The sequence below is a fragment of the Populus alba genome, chromosome 19 (assembly GCF_005239225.2).
Source record: "Populus alba chromosome 19, ASM523922v2, whole genome shotgun sequence".
In the NCBI taxonomy this organism is placed as follows: Eukaryota; Viridiplantae; Streptophyta; class Magnoliopsida; order Malpighiales; family Salicaceae; genus Populus; species Populus alba.
In genome coordinates, this window is record NC_133302.1 from 7,175,059 (window position 1) to 7,193,053 (window position 17,995).

General features: G+C 33.3%; 1 protein-coding gene across 2 annotated transcripts in view; it reads right to left on the reverse strand.

The window, feature by feature from the left end:
- The window catches only part of LOC118050634 (uncharacterized), a 41,656-nt gene extending 24,537 nt beyond the window's left edge, over positions 1 to 17,119 (reverse strand). Inside the window, exons 1-7 of one of the 2 annotated variants that reach the window (XM_035061024.2) lie at positions 16,896 to 17,074; positions 15,396 to 15,539; positions 14,355 to 14,422; positions 14,209 to 14,259; positions 14,076 to 14,135; positions 13,541 to 13,996; positions 12,865 to 13,136 (exon numbers count right to left, since the gene is read on the reverse strand). In XM_035061024.2, the coding sequence (XP_034916915.1) occupies positions 13,098 to 13,136; positions 13,541 to 13,996; positions 14,076 to 14,135; positions 14,209 to 14,259; positions 14,355 to 14,422; positions 15,396 to 15,539; positions 16,896 to 17,040 (963 nt within the window). In that variant the 5' untranslated portion in view covers positions 17,041 to 17,074 and the 3' untranslated portion in view covers positions 12,865 to 13,097. Of the gene's footprint in view, positions 1 to 12,864; positions 13,137 to 13,540; positions 13,997 to 14,075; positions 14,136 to 14,208; positions 14,260 to 14,354; positions 14,423 to 15,395; positions 15,540 to 16,895 lie in introns of those variants that run through there. The other variant, XM_073406708.1, reaches the window with a different exon arrangement.
- Positions 17,120 to 17,995: the final 876 nt, after the last annotated feature.

A 17,995-nucleotide genomic window follows, 5' to 3' on the forward strand; every position in this document is an offset into this window, starting at 1 on the left:
TTTTTCTCAAATAATTCTTCTTTAATCTTGTTGTAATCCAAGAATAAGTTATTCTTGATGATATATATGTTGTATCCCTTAGTTGAATCTAAGGAAGAGCAGTTGTGAGCCCATTATTTGTTAATAGTAGAAGTTTTTAGATGAACTACAGTCCTGTGGTTTTTCCCGCATCGGGTTTTCCATGTAAAAATCTTGGTGTTGATTTATGTGATTATTTGCATTATATGTGGTCGTTGTTTGATTTTGTTTTTTACTGCACAAAGAGGGAAAAGGATTGGGACTTGTGAATTGTATTCCACTGAATTGATCTGGTTATTTGTTCCTAGTTTTCCCAACAAAGTGGTATCAGAGCACTAGTTGTGTAGATTGAATTTCTTGTGCAGTTAAAATGAAAAAGGAAGATTCGGGCATGATAAAGCTCACTTCCTCCAATTATTTTCTATGGAAAACAATGATGGAGGATCACTTATATTGCAATGATTTGGCTTTGCCAATTGAATGTAAAGGAATAAAGCCTGATGAAATGGATGATGCAAAATGGAATGGGCTTAATAGAAAGGCCACCGCTAATGTTAGAAAATGGGTATCTTCTAAGTCCATTAATCATATTTTTCAAGAACATGACTGCTATACAGTTTAGAAGATGTTGGAAGAAACCTTTGCTAAAGAGAGTGCACAAAACAAGGTTTTTGTAATTAAAGACCTTGTGAATTTGAAGTATAGAGATGGTGAAGATGCTTCAGTGCATATAAATGTATTCCAAGGGTTCTTGAATCAGCTGTCATTGATGAATCTTGAGTTAGCCGATGAAATGCAAGCATTAATCCTATTGAGTTCATTGCAGGATAGTTGGGAAACTTTGGTGGTGTCACTTAGCAATTCTACTCCGAATGGAAAGATCACTTTGAAAACAGTTAAGGATTGTATCCTCAATGAAGAGAAGAGGAGGAAAGGGACAAGCACTTCTGAGTCTCATGCACTTGTTACAGAAAGTTGGGGGAGAAGTCAAAGTAGGTTCTCTCGACAAGCAAGATAGAGAATCCAGCAATAGAAAAGGCAAATGGAAGCCAAGAGGAAAATCTCAATCAAGGAAGGGTTTTAAGTGTTATTATTGTGACAAGCCTGGGTATATTCAAAAAGATTGTAGAAAGTATAAAAAGAGATTTAAAAAAAAAAAAAAGTAAAGATGAAGACAAGAATGAAGAGAATGGTACAGCTGCAGTTATATTTGATGGTGATGTTGCCATTGTTTGTGAAGATGGTTGTGTTAATCTTGCATGTCAGGATACCACCTGGATTGCAGATCCAAAAAATTCTTACCATGTTACACCCCGACTTGATTTCTACACATCTTACACTGCTGGTGACTTTGGTCAAGTTAGGATGGGAAATCAAGGGATGGCTAGTGTTGTGGGCATTGGAGACATTTGGTTGGAAACCAATACTGGGTGCAAGTTGCTACTCAAAGATGTTAGGCATGTGCCTGATATGCTCCTACACTTGATCTTTACAGGTACTCTTAATGAAGAAGGCTATCACAATTACTTTAAAGATGGTAAATGGAAGCTCTCCAGAAATTCCTTAATTGTTGCTAAAGGGAAGAAGATGGGTCTCTACATGTCACAAGCCAAGGTGATCAAAGGGGAGGTGAATGCAATTAAAGATTGCTCTACTGATTTATGGCATAAACAGCTTAGACATTTGAGTGAGAAAGGCCTTGGCATCCTTGCCAAGAAGAACTACCTTCCATTGAAAGGTATGAATTTGAACACATGTACTCATTGTTTAGTTGGTAAACAACATAGAGTTGCATTTCAAAGATCACCTTCACATGGAAGGTCACATGTTCTTGATTTAGTTCATACTGATGTTTGCTCTATGATTGATAAGTCTCTTGGAGGTGCATTGTACTTTGTTAGTTTTATTGATGATCACTCCAAGAGAATTTAGGCCACTTGTTTGAAATCCAAAGATCAGGTGCTTGATGTCTTTAAGGATTTTCATGCCAAAGTTGAAAGAGAAACTGCTAGAAAGCTTAAATGTATTCGAGCTCGTAACGATGGTGAATACAGTGGTCCTTTTAAGAAGTATTGTAGGGAACATGGTATCAAGTTGGAGAAGACAGTTCCTAAGACTCCACAACAAAATAGAGTGGCTGAGAGAATGAACATAACCATTGTTGAAAGAATTAGATGTATGCTCTCTCATGTAAAGCTGTCTAAGTCCTTTTAGGGTGAGGCAATGAAGATTGCAGTTGCCATGATCAACCTTTCTCCATCAGTTCCTCTTGATTTTGATGTTCCAGATAGAGTTTGGAAGGGAAAGGATGTCTCTTATCCACACTTGAGAGTGTTTGGATACAGAGCATTCGTACATGTTCCCAAGGATGAAAGGTCTAAGCTTGACAGCAAGACAAAGCAGTGTATTTTCTTGGGCTCTGAAGATGATGAGTTTGGCTATAGGTTGTGGGATCTAAAGGAGAAGAAAATTGTGAGAAGCAGAGATGTTATCTTCTTTGAAGATCAAACCATTGAAGACTTTGAATAGAAGGAGAAAACATAGTCTACTATTTTTATTCCATCTAATTCAAATACAATACCTACTCCACAGTTACCTTTGATGCCTGCTAATCACGGGGGAGATTTGCAAAATGATGATAATGGTGGTTTTATTAATGAGCCATTAGTGGATGGTCCTAAATTAGCTAATGATGATATTGATATTATTCCTGAACAGGTTATGCAGGAAGCTCCAGATGAGCCACAATTGAGGAGGTCAACTAGACCTTGCCAACCTTCCACCAAATACTCTCCTCATAAGTATGTGCTGGTTACTGATGGGGGAGAGCCAGAATGCTTTGATGAAGTTATGTCACATGAGAAGAAAAGTGAATGGTTGAAAACAATGCAAGAAGAGATGAAATCCTTGCATGAAAACCATACTTTTAAGTTAGTGAAGCTTCCTAAAGGTAAGAGAGCACTCAAGAACAAATGGGTGTTCGGGTTGAAAATTGATGAACATTGCTCACAACCAAGGTACAAGGCAAGATTGGTTGTGAAAGGTTTCGGTCAGAAGAAGGGTATTGATTTTGAAGAAATCTTTTTACCAGTGGTCAAGATGTCTTCAATCTGAGTTGTGCTTGGTTTAGCTGCTAGTTTGAATCTTGAAGTTGAACAACTTGATGTGAAAACTGCCTTTCTCCATGGTGATTTAGAGGAAGACATCTACATGGAGCAGCCTGAAGGGTTTGAAGCAAAAGGTAAAGAGCAGTTAGTTTGCAAGTTGAAAAGGAGCCTATATGGTTTAAAGTAAGCTCCAAAACAATGGTACAAGAAGTTTGATTCTTTCATGGTGGATCATGGTTATGATAGGACCACATCTGACCATTATGTATTTATGAAAAAGTTTTCAAATGGAAACTTTATTATTCTCTTGTTGTATGTGGATTATATGTTGATTGTTGGCCATGATGCTAAGAAGATTCAGATGTTAAAGGAAGATTTAAGCAAGTATTTTGCAATGAAAGACTTAGGACTGGCAAAATAAATTCTTAGCATGAAGATCACACGTGATAGGAAGAAGGAGAAACTTTGGCTATCTCAGGAGAGATATGTTCAAAAGGTACTTGAGAGATTCAACATGAGCAACTCCAAACCTGTTTGTTCTCCACTTGCAAGCCACTTTTGTAAAACCTCCAGGTGAAAAATTATAAATTGACTAGTTTTAGGTAAAACAAAAAAAAATTCATAAATCTTGATTGGGTGATCAGAAAATTCTGAAAATTTGCGTGGAGCGTTCTAATATCATGCCTTAGATTGGGTTAAAATTTCAGAATTTTTAGAGAAATTCAGAAATTTGACGAAAAATCATAAATTCAGTTTTATTCATAACTCTTGAGAGTGTTCTAATATCATGCCTTAGCTTGGGTCAGGACGAATTTTTTTTTAATTGACCGGCCATCGGATTGAGCCGAAATTTTATGAGGAACCTTAAAATATACTGAATAAAACCTGGTTAAAATTTTAAGATGAATGGAGCTCGGCAGTGCTAGCAAAAAAATAAGGACCGTCAAATAGAGGCAAAAATACTCATTAGGGGTATAATAGTTATTTGCCATTGAAAAGAAAATATATAAGCCCTCCTTCTCTTTTATTAACTGCCAAATGGGCAGAAACAAAAGGATGAAAAGAAAAACAGAGCATAACGTGAGAGATAGAGAGAAAAGTAAGGAAAAACAATAAGGAAATTGAGAGAATAACTTTATAAACTTGCAAGTTAAACCTATAAAACACTAAATCAAGTGAAGGAAGGAGGATTGAGAAGGGGAATTCAGCTAACCTTGGAAGAGAAGAGAAATTTGGAGAAAAGCAATAGGTAAGCATGAGAAGTTTGGATTTAATGTTGATTTAGATGTTTTCCTAAGCTTATTTGATTAAGTTAGGAAGTAATTTCATGGAACTTTACCTTAGTTTTCCTTAAATCCTAGATTTTTGAACTTAGGGTTCTTATGTGAATTTGGGGGAATTAGGAGGGGAAGGGAAAATGATGAAATTATAGAGGAATAGAATGAAAACAAGTTGAAATAACAAGTAAATGAACAAAGATTTAGGGGAGGAAAAAGAAACACCACATTTGGCCAATGAAGGAAAAAAAATAAAAATGGGAGAATGAGTTTTGATGTTAATGTTTAGAAAAAAAAAACCATGTCTAATCATGATAAATGAAAATGTAAGAAAGACTAAATGAAGATATAGCATTTAAGTTGAGAAAATAATAATAATAATAATATGTAAATTCAAATTAAAAGAGAAATAAACTAGTTAAAAGAAAATATGAAGACAAGATGCCTAGATTGTGTTTGAATATAGTATTTAAATAAAATAAATAATATGATGTGAGGGTATAAAGAATAGAAGAATTATTTGATGGAGGAATTATGAACATAGAGAAAACAAAGAAGTAACTTGAGTTAAATATGAGGTTGTATGTAAAATAATGATGTTATATTTGAGAATGAATTTTTATTAGAACAAATTACAAATAAAAATATTATGTGCTTTGTGTTTCGGCACATAAGAAAAATATTGATGGACTAATGATATAATGACACTTGATTGATTCAGGGGCTGTGTCTGGAGTTGGTTATCAGACAGGAGGAGCTGGGTCATCCCGAGCAGAAGGTAGGTGAATTCGTCACCTCATTTTGTAATTTTTAGTTTTCCTAATTATCGATGTTGCTTATTTAATTGATATTAAATGAATGGAGCAAATGAATAATTTGAGCTATGATTATGTGAAATTATCAGTTTTATTGGTTAACAAAGAGGTTAACCGGATATGGGGTAATTCGTATAGAATTACCGGATTGTTTGACTAATAAAAGAGATTAGCCGGATGCTAGGTAATTCGAATGGAATTACCGGATTGATTGGCTAACAAAAAAGATTAGCCGGATACGGGGTGATTCATATGAAATTACCAGATTGATTTTGCTAACCGAAATGGGTTAGTCGGATTTTTGAGTAATAAAGAGAATTACCGGGTTTATTGGTTAACAAAGAGGTTAACCGTATAAGAAGTAGTTCATATGGAATTACTGGATTGATTGGCTAACAAAAGAGGTTAGCTAGAATGATAGGTAATTCGAATGGAATTACTGGGTCTATTGGTAACCGAGGAAGGAAAAATAAATTTTTGAGTATCTATATGGAAGTGTTAGATGTATTTGGTAATTAAGAAGAATTAGCTGGATTTTTAAGTCTTAAAAAGATTATGTAAATTATAGGAGTAAGTTAGATTGAAGTAGAAGTACTAAATTTCAAAGGTTAAGAGTAATTAATTAATATTAGATTAATATAATGAGAAAGTTAATTAGTAAGGTTGTTGTTGAAACAGGTACGCCACGAGGTGATGCAGATCGTTAGATGTAGGAATTCTCCTGTTTATAAATTACCATTTTGGAATGTAATATTCATGTATTTACTTTCAGTGTAAATCCTTTTGTGATGCAAAAATCAAGTAGAAGGTGTAATAGGTAGTGGATGTATTATATATATGTATAGTTATTAGTATGATCAAATCATTTTCAAAATGATAAGATAAGATTTATTATAAACATAATATGACTCTTAATCTTAATGTTGTATTTATGTAGTTAGTTAGCATTTATTATGTTTATGATGAATTTGTTTATTCTTTGGGTTGTTTTGGGAGTACATTTATGTTGATTTATTAATTGATAAGTATAAGTATTGCGTTATTGTTTGATGATTGGTATGTGATCCAGGATGATTGGATCAAGATGGAAGTCATAATGATATATAATAGAAGTGTTGTCGATAACTTGGTACCAACAAAAATAGAGAAAACTCTGCTGAAATTTTCAAAAAAAAAAATATCCCATAAATTTAGACATATTACCCAATATTTGACATTGGTAAAGAAATGTTTGGAGATTTCATGACATTATGATTTGAGACTGTTACAACTTTAAACTAAGTTCTAAGTAGTGTCCTTCAAGTGATGAAGAAGAGATGAGATGAAAAAGGTTCCTTATGCATCCACAGTTGGTAGCTTGATGTATGTCATGGTTTGTACAAGGCCGGATATAGCTCATGCAGTTGGTGTGGTTAGTCGGTTCCTCTTCAATCCTAGTAAAGAACATTGGTCGCAGTGAAATGGATACTCAGGTATCTCAAAGGTACTTCTAGTTTCAGCTTGTGTTTTGGTACTAATAAACCTGTGTTGGATGGATACATGGATGCAGATATGGCTGGTGATGTTGATTCTAGAAAGTCCATATCAGGATACTTGATGAAATTTATAGGGGGAGCAGTCTCATGGCAATCAAGGTTGCAAAAATATGTTGCATTATCCACTACAGAAGCTGAATATATTGCTCTTACTGAAGGGGGTAAAGAGTTGTTATTGATGAAGAAGTTCTTACATGAACTTGGCCTAGTTCAAGAGAACTTTGTGTTGCACTGTAATAGTCAAAGTGCAATCCATCACAGTAAGCATCCTACTTTTCACTCTCGATCAAAGCACATTGAGGTTATATATCAATGGATTCGAGATGCTATGGAGATGAAGTCATTTGTTGTTAAGAAGATCCAGACCGATGACAACATGTCAGACATGATGACCAAACCTCTATCGAGAGAGAAGTTTGAGTTTTGCAGAAGGGAAGCAGGCTTGTCAGAGCCATCTAAATTGAAGCTTACATATTGATTGCCAGTATGGCGAATTCCTCACATGGTGCGTGAGGGGGAGAATTGTTGTGTGTGGTCCCGCACCATGTGATGATGGGACCACCACATTAATTAAAAAGAGAGAGCCAGCTCTCTTTAAATTAAATGGTTCGGCTACTATAGAAGAGAGAAAAATAGAAAAAAGGAGAAGAGAAAAGGGGAGAAAGAAAGGAAGAAGAGGCAGCAGAGCAGCTCGTGTTCTTCCTTTGATTTTCAGCTCGTTCACCGTTGGATAGGGTTAAGATTTTGACAGCAGCTTCTAGACACGTTACTCTTCATTCTAGACGGTTAGATCAAAGATTGGTGGTGTAGAAGCTGGCCGTGTTGACAAAAAACAGGGTTGTCAGTATTGTGAGTTTTTCTCAAATAATTCTCCTTTAATCTTGTTGTAATCTGAGAATAAGTTATTCTTGATGATATATATATTGTATCCCTTAGTTGAATCTGAGAAAGAACAGTTGTGAGCCCATTATTTGTTAATAGTGGAAGTTTTTAAGTGGACTACGGTTCCATGGTTTTTCTCACATTGGGTTTTCCACTTAAAAATCTTGGTGTTGATTTGTGCGATTATTTGCATTATATTTGGTCATTGTTTGATTTTGTTTTTTACTGCATAAAGAGGGAAAAGGAGACTTGTGAATTGTATTCCGCTGAATTGATATGGTTATTTGTTCCTAGTTTTCCCAACACCTCCAAACTCAATACTTACAAGTTGCATTGAGGCTCACTTCAATCCCACAATTTCATATAGAACTCTTTCAGAGCAAAATCATGATTGTTTCAGCCCTCTTACAGCTGCTGCAAAAATCTCGTAGTGGGGGTATCTCTTGGTGCATCCCAAAGACTTTTGATGAGCTACTATTTGAATGGCATGCGATGGCCAAGGAAAAATTTCAAAGGAAAGTGTGGAATCTTCTCTCTTTAATGTTGCTTGGAGTATTTGGCTAACCAAGAATAATTTATTTTTCAAGGTGATAAGGGGTGACACACACACACACACACTCCTCTTACATTATACTTTTTAAGGTGTTTTGAGCTTATGTGATCTTATTAAAGGTTATTTATAAGTCATATCTAAAAGACTTTGTAAAGTAATTGATAAAAGATAAGAAAGTTTGCATTTTATGTTTCGGACCTTACTTCATGTAACAAATTTTTCACAAACTTAGAGTTCTAGAATGCGAATGTGAGTTGAATCTAAGTTAAATTAAACATATCAAGATTTTTAGGAAGGTATTATAGATAGAAATTCAAATTTGTTTGAACCTCCAAATAGATCTGCAAAAATCAGACTGAAATCTTACTTGCAACAGGATTCTCTGTTTTCACGCTTAACATTTAAACATGCATATCTTAAGTTTTGAATATCAAAATCAAGTAATTTAAAATATCCAAATTCATCTACATTTAGGGCTACTGCCTTAATGAAATGATCTAGGTCAGATAGAATTGTTTTCAAGACAATGATGATATTGTGTCAAAGAATAATATCAATTCATAAACAAACTATAGTGTTTAGGTGACTTTTTTAAGAACAGGTTTAAGTTATTCTTTGACACAAATTTGGGGATTTGAACTCATTTAAACTATTTTTATTATTAAAATTAAAATTATGATATCATGAATAAAAAAATATTTTTATTAGTTAACAAATACCCTCTTCTTTCAAGCATGATATTGACTTCTCATTGGGTCTCTCAAAAGGAGCTCTCTATTTTTTAAGAAAAATAGTATATCATCATAGCAGCCATCTTTGAAGTGCTTCTCGATCATCATCTTTAATAAGGGACTTATCACATATGCTTGGCAGCATGTTTTGGCCCCGAGTATTTCCGGATGTGCCATATGGATGTTTAAGGAAAAAAAAATTGAGAATTCTTGTTGTTAATGCCATTTACAGGTGCTCGGGAGCTATAGTACATGCACTGCTTCTGGATCAGTGGTGCTGGTGACTCTGACAATGACTAATTAAAGTCATGACAGAAAAGCTAGTTGTATATATGCTATAGACTATAGTTAGTCTTGTGTCCAAATGATAAGAGTTCTTATCACGACCTTTTTAGGTGACTTCTTAGAAAGGGGATGAAATTCATGGGATATGGTATGTGGAAATGGAACTACGTTGCTCGGGAAAAGTAACTACAGAGGTGATGGACATTAAAGTTGAAAATGATAAGAGTTCTCGGCAGCCTAGTTTGATTTTTTGCTTGTCTATATTTCGAAATCTCACTACATAGACTATCATTTCAAAATCAATATATTATTCGAACCGATTGCCAGGACAGGAAATCTCAAACCATTGGTACCTATGGAATAGAAACCCTATTTTAGTTTCCCTTGTACAATGTCTAATTTGGTATTGAAGATCTAATTGTAAGACAGACAACAAAAAAACATTTTATGTTTGGCAATTATGAAATTTCACACAATCAATAGGGAGCTATAGAGGAGATATTACAATATGCTCTGTTGCGAGCTCAGAATCATGCTATAGCCATGAGCACTACACAAGTGCTCGAAATTAGACATTGTAAAAGGAATAACAAAGTTTCGCCTTATTGAAGCACACAAACCTACAAACTAAGAAGACAAAACAAAGGCCAAGGAAAACTTGAACATGAATCATGCGGCAGTAGTACTGGCATACAATGGTGACGGTGCTGGTGTGGCTGTCATGGCAAAAAAAACATACTCAATGGAAGAGTTCCTTTTGAGGAAGGAGAGCCAAGTATACTGCGATGAAGGTGGAGGCAACTTTGATGTTATTAACTACGTTGTGGTGGTGGAGGGTAACGAGGGCTACCATAGTAATGTGGTGGTGGTGGAGGAAGACTAGGATGATGGCCATCATTGACTTTTGGTGGTGGTGGTGTTCGTGGAGGAGGAGATTTTGGAAAAGGAGGCTTAATTGGTGGTTTTGACGGTTTTGGATAACTAATTTGATTTCTTTTGTGTGGTAGTGGTGGTGGTGGTGGTGGTCGACGTTGTATCAAGACATTAACCATGCAACTGGTTTGTGATAGTATCATCCCATGAAAAATGATGAATGCCAACAAGTAGGAATAGATTTCCATTGCTATTGTGGCTGCCTGCCTGTGTCGAAACTCAAGACGATAGTGCTTTTTATAGGAAGATGATCAGAGGCATGGAGTTGTTGGTAATTAATTTGGACACAGATCAAGTCAAGTCTACTGTACTCTGAGGCCTCAAGTTCTCACGCGGTAGAACATTCAAAAGTTGAGACTTACTATTCCTATCTATTTCGTAGAGATTTTTTTGGCAGAAGAAAAAAAATAAAATCGTTTTTTTCCTTCCAATGAATTCTAATTTCCCTCTTCTTTTTCGTTATAAATGACAAGGTGTAATCATAAGAGTGAAATTTGGATGTATATGGGAAATTAATTAGTTTACCAAATGGAGATTTCAAATAAGGTAATATAATAGATCAGAAATAGTTAGCACTAGCCCATGTCCTCTCACTCCACTGCAGTTCGGGTAAATATTTTTTGACAAATAAAAAAAATGGAAGCGTTGGCAAAGCTTTTTACACCATGAAAACAAATTATAATTATGAATAGAAAAGATATTGTATATGTTTAATAAAATAATTTGAGAATTATATACATCAAGAAATTAATGATAAAACAAATTTAATGCTAACCAAAATCTCAGTCAGTAAATTGAGATTATGATGATGCACATTAAGATACTAATAATTGCATCAATCACAGAGTTCTCTAATTTTTTTAATTTAATTATATAATATTAATATTATTTCTCCAGAGAAAAGTAATTATTTCAACTCTATTATAACGAATTTCCTAGAATAATTCCATATTTTCTTATTAACATCTTTTTTAAAATAAAAAAAAAATTATGGTTATTGTAAGATTAGTAAAAACATGGCTTAGCTTTTAAAAAAACTTTTAACATGATAACTTTTTAAAAAAAAATATTGAGATGTCATTAGATTAAATTGATTTTGATTACCTCGCGACCTGAATAATAGATTTCACTAGATTTAATAACTTTATTGTTTTTCTAAATTATTTCTATTTAATTATATGATAAAAATAAATTCTCACAAAATAAAGCACCAAATATGAAATAGATATTTATTTTAGATTGTATTAACCTTAATGAAAACAAACAAAAATAAATCATGATGTCTGTTTCCAACTAATCTAATATTAAAAAAGGTAATATAAAAAAATCAACTAAAAAAATTAAAAGAACCAACAACTAAAATAAAAACATATCAGGTTTGAAGAGTAAACCCGTCAAACCCAGAACAATACTTCAAACTTGTAAACCAGGTCATGGATTTTATTGTGATTTTTAATATTTTTTAATTAAAAATATATTAAAATAATTATTTTAATATTTTTTATTTTTTACTTTAGCAAATTAAAACTATTAAAAAAATTTAAAAACACTCACATAAATAAACCAAAAATAATTTAAAAAACACTTAAAAAAATAAGCTGATGCGTTACCGAATGGAATGGTTACAGCAAAACTGAAGACTATTGATTGCATGATGAAAGGAATATGAAACGACAAGTGAGACGACTAGGGTGAGTCGTTAGAGGAAAGAGCTAACTTTATATTCATTAAAATCTCATCAAACTTCATTGTATTGATTAGAAAAACACAGTAAGATTAAAAATCCGTCAATCTAGCAAAATACGAAGATAATCAAGATAATACCGTGTGAATATAAAAAGAGGGGGTGGTGGAGGAAGAGGTCGGTGATAGTGATGAAATAAAAATAATAATTAAAATAGTTAGGATGATATTATAAATATATTATTTTTTGAAACATAATTTTATAGAATTTTATGACCTGTAAATACTTTTTAGCAAATAAATAAATTTTATGGATGATTATAAAAATAATTTTCAAAAATAAATATAGAAAAATCTAGAAAATATTTTCCTGTAAACTCTTAATTGTTTTTATTGAAATTCAAACAAATACTAAATTGGACATGCATTAAGATGGGAAAATGAAGTAATAGATTACATATTAAATTATTAAATCAGACATCAAAAATATTTATACTATCAAGAGTTTTTTTTTTTTTTCAAATTGTATATTTTAGGAGAAAGTAAAAAATGGACAAAATGTTTTTTTAATTTTAAATTTTAATTTACACATAATATTTTTTACCCAAAAGTAATAATTGGCAAATATTTAGTATCAATAATTAGCTCCATTTAACCATAATTAATTATATATTTATACCTTTTTTAATGAGAAGTTTGCCAATATGTCATATATATATATATATATATGGGCTTTGCATGCAGATGGCCTAAGCCACTAAATGGCAATAAAGCTCTGCCTAATAGATTTAAGATATAATTCTTTAGCATTTCATGAGTCGTCCAGTCGTTCCATTCATCAATTTGTTCACTATTTGCTTACAAAAACAAAAACAAAAAAGAATCTTAGCTATTTGGCCACTATTTTATACATTATTAATAAAAACTTAAAAGATGGGGAAAATGTGATTAGTTCTTAAATTACGGACATTAAGAAAAAGTTTCATTAAATTAACCAAGAAATATGGCAAATAAATTATTTCTATAAGATGCATTTGGGGAAAAATGAGAAAAATTGTAAATAACTATTAAAAATAAATAAATGTAAAGCTCCATCACTAGTGTAGTGTCTGTTTTATGTAAATTATTTTACATGACTGTTTTTCGGACACCTCACAAACTAAGTTAGCATACAGCCACACAAGAGATGGCAAAGTGGCCTCCAAACTCAATACTTACAAGCTGCATTGAGGCTCACTTCAATCCCGCAATTTCGTATAGAACTCTTTCGGAGCAGAATCATGATTGTTTCAGCCCTCTTACAGCTGCTGCAAAAATCTAGAAAGCCAAGGGATCACACTGGTCATGAACCGGCAGTTTGTATAGTAATTATAGGGATCAACTAAATCACAAAAAAGATCAGAATCATATACGGATATGAAATGAGAGATGAGGTCCATGAGGATGTGCATCCAGTGCCTTATGCTTGTAGCATTAGCTCACAACCAAACATAGGATCTTGGTCAAAATTAATTTGTATTTGGATCAAAGACATCTGAAAATGGAATCCGACTTGAAAATGCCAAGATTTTCCTAGTATATTATATTGCAAATCTGGAAACGTGCATATTCCTCTCATACATGGTTAAATCTGGAAACGTGCTTTTCTAAAGGAGCCAAAAACAGAAAAAAAAAACTAAAAACAACAAAAACAAATCACTGGTTATATGTCAAGAAAAAACCTTAGCAGAAGCTCCGGGAATCTGTTTCAGATCTTCACGAGTTTGACCTCGGCTACTGCTTTCCTCACACTTAATGGGATTGAGTTGCTCTGTTTTACTTGGAACTGAGGCCTCCTCACCAGAACCTCCAACTGAACAGCTCTCTAGCATTTTATCTTCTTCCAATGATTTGCTGTCTGGTCGACCACTGCTTGTGGAGTTGGAATAGCTATTTGTTGTGGTATTAGATACAAGGTTTTGATCTTTCTTGTTGAACTGTGTAGCTGCTGCTCGTGCACCAGCAATGGCTGCACTGAGACCTTCAGATTTCTCCACAACAGATGCTTTATTGTCAGAGAATCCCACAGAAATAGAACCTGGTTTCAGGGAAAACGGATCTTGAGGATTTGGGAGAGGGAATTTTACTGGCATTGGACCTTTAACAGGGACGAGACCTCTAATTGCAGCCTCATGGATCTGTGAGACAGGAATATGTTAATCCCAAGCACATAAAAAGCACAGGTCAAGACATTTAACTTTGATGTACTGCGTATACCTTCCTTTCCAAGTTATAAACACCTTGATACCCTCGCATCTCAAAAGGAACTAATAATTTCTGCGTTTGTTGAGGTAAAATGATCAGCAAGCTAAGCACATTTTCAAATAATATATATTCACAGATTGCATACCTGTGGCTGCTCACAAAGCCAGCAAAAATCTGTTTGTCCTTCTAGCCTCACCTGTAGCAAAGAAACTCATCTAGATTAGTCACCAGATACACAAAAATATCAGATGACATACGTTAACGGACAGAAGGTAAGAAACAGGTGCCCACCCCTTCAGGTACTGCCTCCCAGCTTGCTAGCTCTTCACATTTCACACAGCCAACCACTTCAACACACCCTGTATAATATATAAAGATATCGTATTTTGTATTCACAAGACAAAACAGGAAGCAGTGTTCTAACAATGCTCACTGGTTTTCACAACGCATAATCTAAAACTACAGAAAATAAGTTGAGGCTTCCTACTTCAGCTCAGGATAAACATCACGGTCATGTTTGTTTGTGGAGAATTTTACAGCTTTGGGAAAAAAAATTCTACAGAGCACTGGAAAACAGCTAAAAGTTGTTTTCCAAATTCTCCACTATAGAAAACTAGGGCACTGCTTGTTCCCCTCTCATTCAATCTCTTTGTCATTCATTACTTTCAGGATAACCCAAATGAAGCCCTTATTTTCTATTTTAGAAAAATATTAGCAACCCTATGCGCAGGAGGTTGCTATTGTTGATCATTCACAAGAAGTTGAGGAGCATTTCCAATAGTTATGGGCAGGTGCATAAGAGGTCATGCACAAACATTCATATTAAACCCAGATCATATTCTACTCTGGCCAGCCCATCCAGCAATTAAGTGGAAATTTAATTTGGTTTGATGCATTGTCAACACCCAAGGCTAGCCAGCATCTTTAGCCATGTGTGAGAACGCCCATGCTAGAAACCAATAACCATGTTTGTGAAATGGGATGGGACCAAAAATTCCTAACAGTATTTATTCCTCACAGTATTTACTATCAAAAATTCCTCACACAGATTCCTCACTCCATTCATGAGATGGGACCAAAAATTTATGCCTACAGCATGATCTTAAGCCACAGTTGACTTGCTACTCCCTTTCGAAGTAAAAAAAAAATATAGAGAGAGAGAACCCACAATTCTGAAAACAAGAAATGACACAAAGTGGTACCAGCAAATCCAAAACAAATCATTTCATGAATCTATAGAATTCATTGAGAGGAAAAGAAAGTGTTGAATTTGTTGTTAAGACTTGAGAAAAACATAGAAACACATGATATCAAAAGTACTCAAGCAGATACCTAAAAGTCTTGAAACAGGATAATGTTCAGGAAACTTCAAGTCAGTAATGCCATTCACTGCATAAATTTCTCTATAGAAGTCTTCCATCGCTTTGATTGTATCTTCCTCTGGAACTTTACTTGCAGCATGAATCCAAAGGCGGCCTTCAAAATAGAAGATTCTTTACACTTAATAACAACTTCAACAAGATGGGAAAAAAAGAGTAATGCTGAATCTATTATTTCATATTTATGAAATAAATGGAGTGTCCCCTGGACTTCCCACCAAAACATGCGTCATATAATTGTGATCAAAGGGTTCCATAGTTAAGCCCCAAGACCTTTCCTGGCTGTCAACTTTAAATTTGTTTGTGCTTGTATTGATATAGACACTTGAATTCCAAGAAATCATTCCTTCCCAACATTGTTTAAATGATCATATCTTAATATTATAGAACCAGATTATCAAGTGGTGCATTGATTGTCCTATAAACAGTACCAACTACTTCATTTCCATGACAAAATAAAAATCCAAAAGGAAAAGTTGAAGTGTGCCTTAACAGAACAACTGGTGAGGAGAATTTTCATTGAAGGTAGCTACAGCAATGAGAAGGCATCTTGTCATAGGAGATTGATTTCAATTCTCTTATCCATGACTCTTCCATAGCCCACAAAGAAAAACTTAACCAAACTTCTGAGTTATCCAATAAGACAAACACGTGTAGGTTATATTATTCAAGCAAATCAAACCTAACATTTTTCTCAACGATGCTTCAAAACATTTAACTCATGCTAAGAACCACAACCTAATATTTCATTTCACGATAAACTAGGATAAACTTTTCTTGTGTTGTCTTTGTATCGGCGTACTTGTACATCTTGGAGTTTCCTCTTTTGAAAGATGAAACATGATACAAGAATACTCCTTTTCTTTTCTTTTTCTAAATTGAGCAAACTTCCTAAGATTAAACCAAAGAGGTAACCTCTTTTTCTAAATTGAGCAAACTTCCTAAGATTAACCCAAAGAGGTAACCAACATCCAACACCATGGAGGCATTCAATTTCCCTTAACCTTTCTTTTCCACTTTGCCATTTGAATTGAAATTCAACCATTCAAGTATCCAATTTAGCAAACAAGACAAAGCCACAGCCCAAATAAAAACAAAACAGTGGTTTCAAACTTCTGTTCTCTCATCAATACTTAGTATCATTCAAACCCTTAAAAATCAAAAGAGCAAAAAAAGTTTCAGCTAATTAAGCACAGCCTTCTGATAAACAAAAAAACAAATCATTCCTTTCTTCTTCCCAGCTTTTCTCATCAACCAAACAACACCAAATTTCAAAGAAAAAAGCTCTTAATATTTACAAAGCACAAGACTTGAACATGGTACCAATATCTAAACTAGGAAAGCTCATAACTTTCCTATCATTACCTACACTACCAATAAAAAAACTAAAAGGGTTTTCATGATTTGCACCAAATATACATTCTATGACTCTAAATTTTCTTCTTTTTGTTACCTCTAATAGGAGTAGTCCATGACCTGCCTTCAATACGTTTGATGCCGTATACCAACAATGAAGCCCATGGTTGATGCATGGTCAAACACGGGTTCGTGTAGTTCCCATACCCCCTTCCACCTCCTCCACCTCCACCTCTTCGCATATCTAATGAACACTTTTCACTAATTGAGTTCGCTTTGGTTTTTCTCCCTTGGTTTTTTTTTTTTTTTTTTTTTTTTTTTGCCCGGAAAGGAGGAATCTGAAAAAATGAAATTGCAGGTCCTTTTTTTCACTAAACAAAAGTGTGGGTGTAGTAGACTTTTTATCACGTGACATTGACACGTGCAAGTTCTTTATTTTTATTCCTTTTAAAGTAGAAATTAGAAAAGGTTTAACAAGTTGATTGGATTTGTTTTTGAATTTAAAAAAAAATAAATGTTTTATGATTTTAAATTATTTTGATTTATTGATATCAAAAATAAATTTTAAAAAATAAATAAGAATATTATTTTAATATATTTTTTAATAAAATATATTTTAAAAAATAATTATTATTATAATTTCAAACACTATATTGTAATATGTTTTGAAAATAATTTATGTTGTTTTTTTAATAATTATTTTATTTGATAATTTTTTTAAATAATAAATAATAATTTGAACATTTAAATTTCAATAATGAATAAGAATATAAATATAAAAAATCTACCCACAAGTAATCATTATCATTCATGCGACTGTAGTCTTCCCTAAGAGCATCTTCAATGCAAAAATGCTATTTTAAAAAGCTAAATTGATAAAATAGCATTTTGAATAGTATAAATATAGCTTTTTTTACTATATTTATTCCAATAAAAAAAAAGTTGTTTATATTGGAGTGAAAAAAACAAGTGGTTTATTATTTTTTAATAAGTTTGATGTTATTTTTTTTTCAAATGACTATATTTTAGTTGGTTTATTTTTTTTACTGGCCCCACTTTGTTGGTTTTGGCTATTTAAAGAGATATATAGAAATAACATTTGTAAGAGAGAAAAAATATTTTAGCATTTTGTTTGACTTTTCCCTTAGAATATGTAAAATGAAAAAAAAAAAACTAAAACATTAATTTTTTATTTTT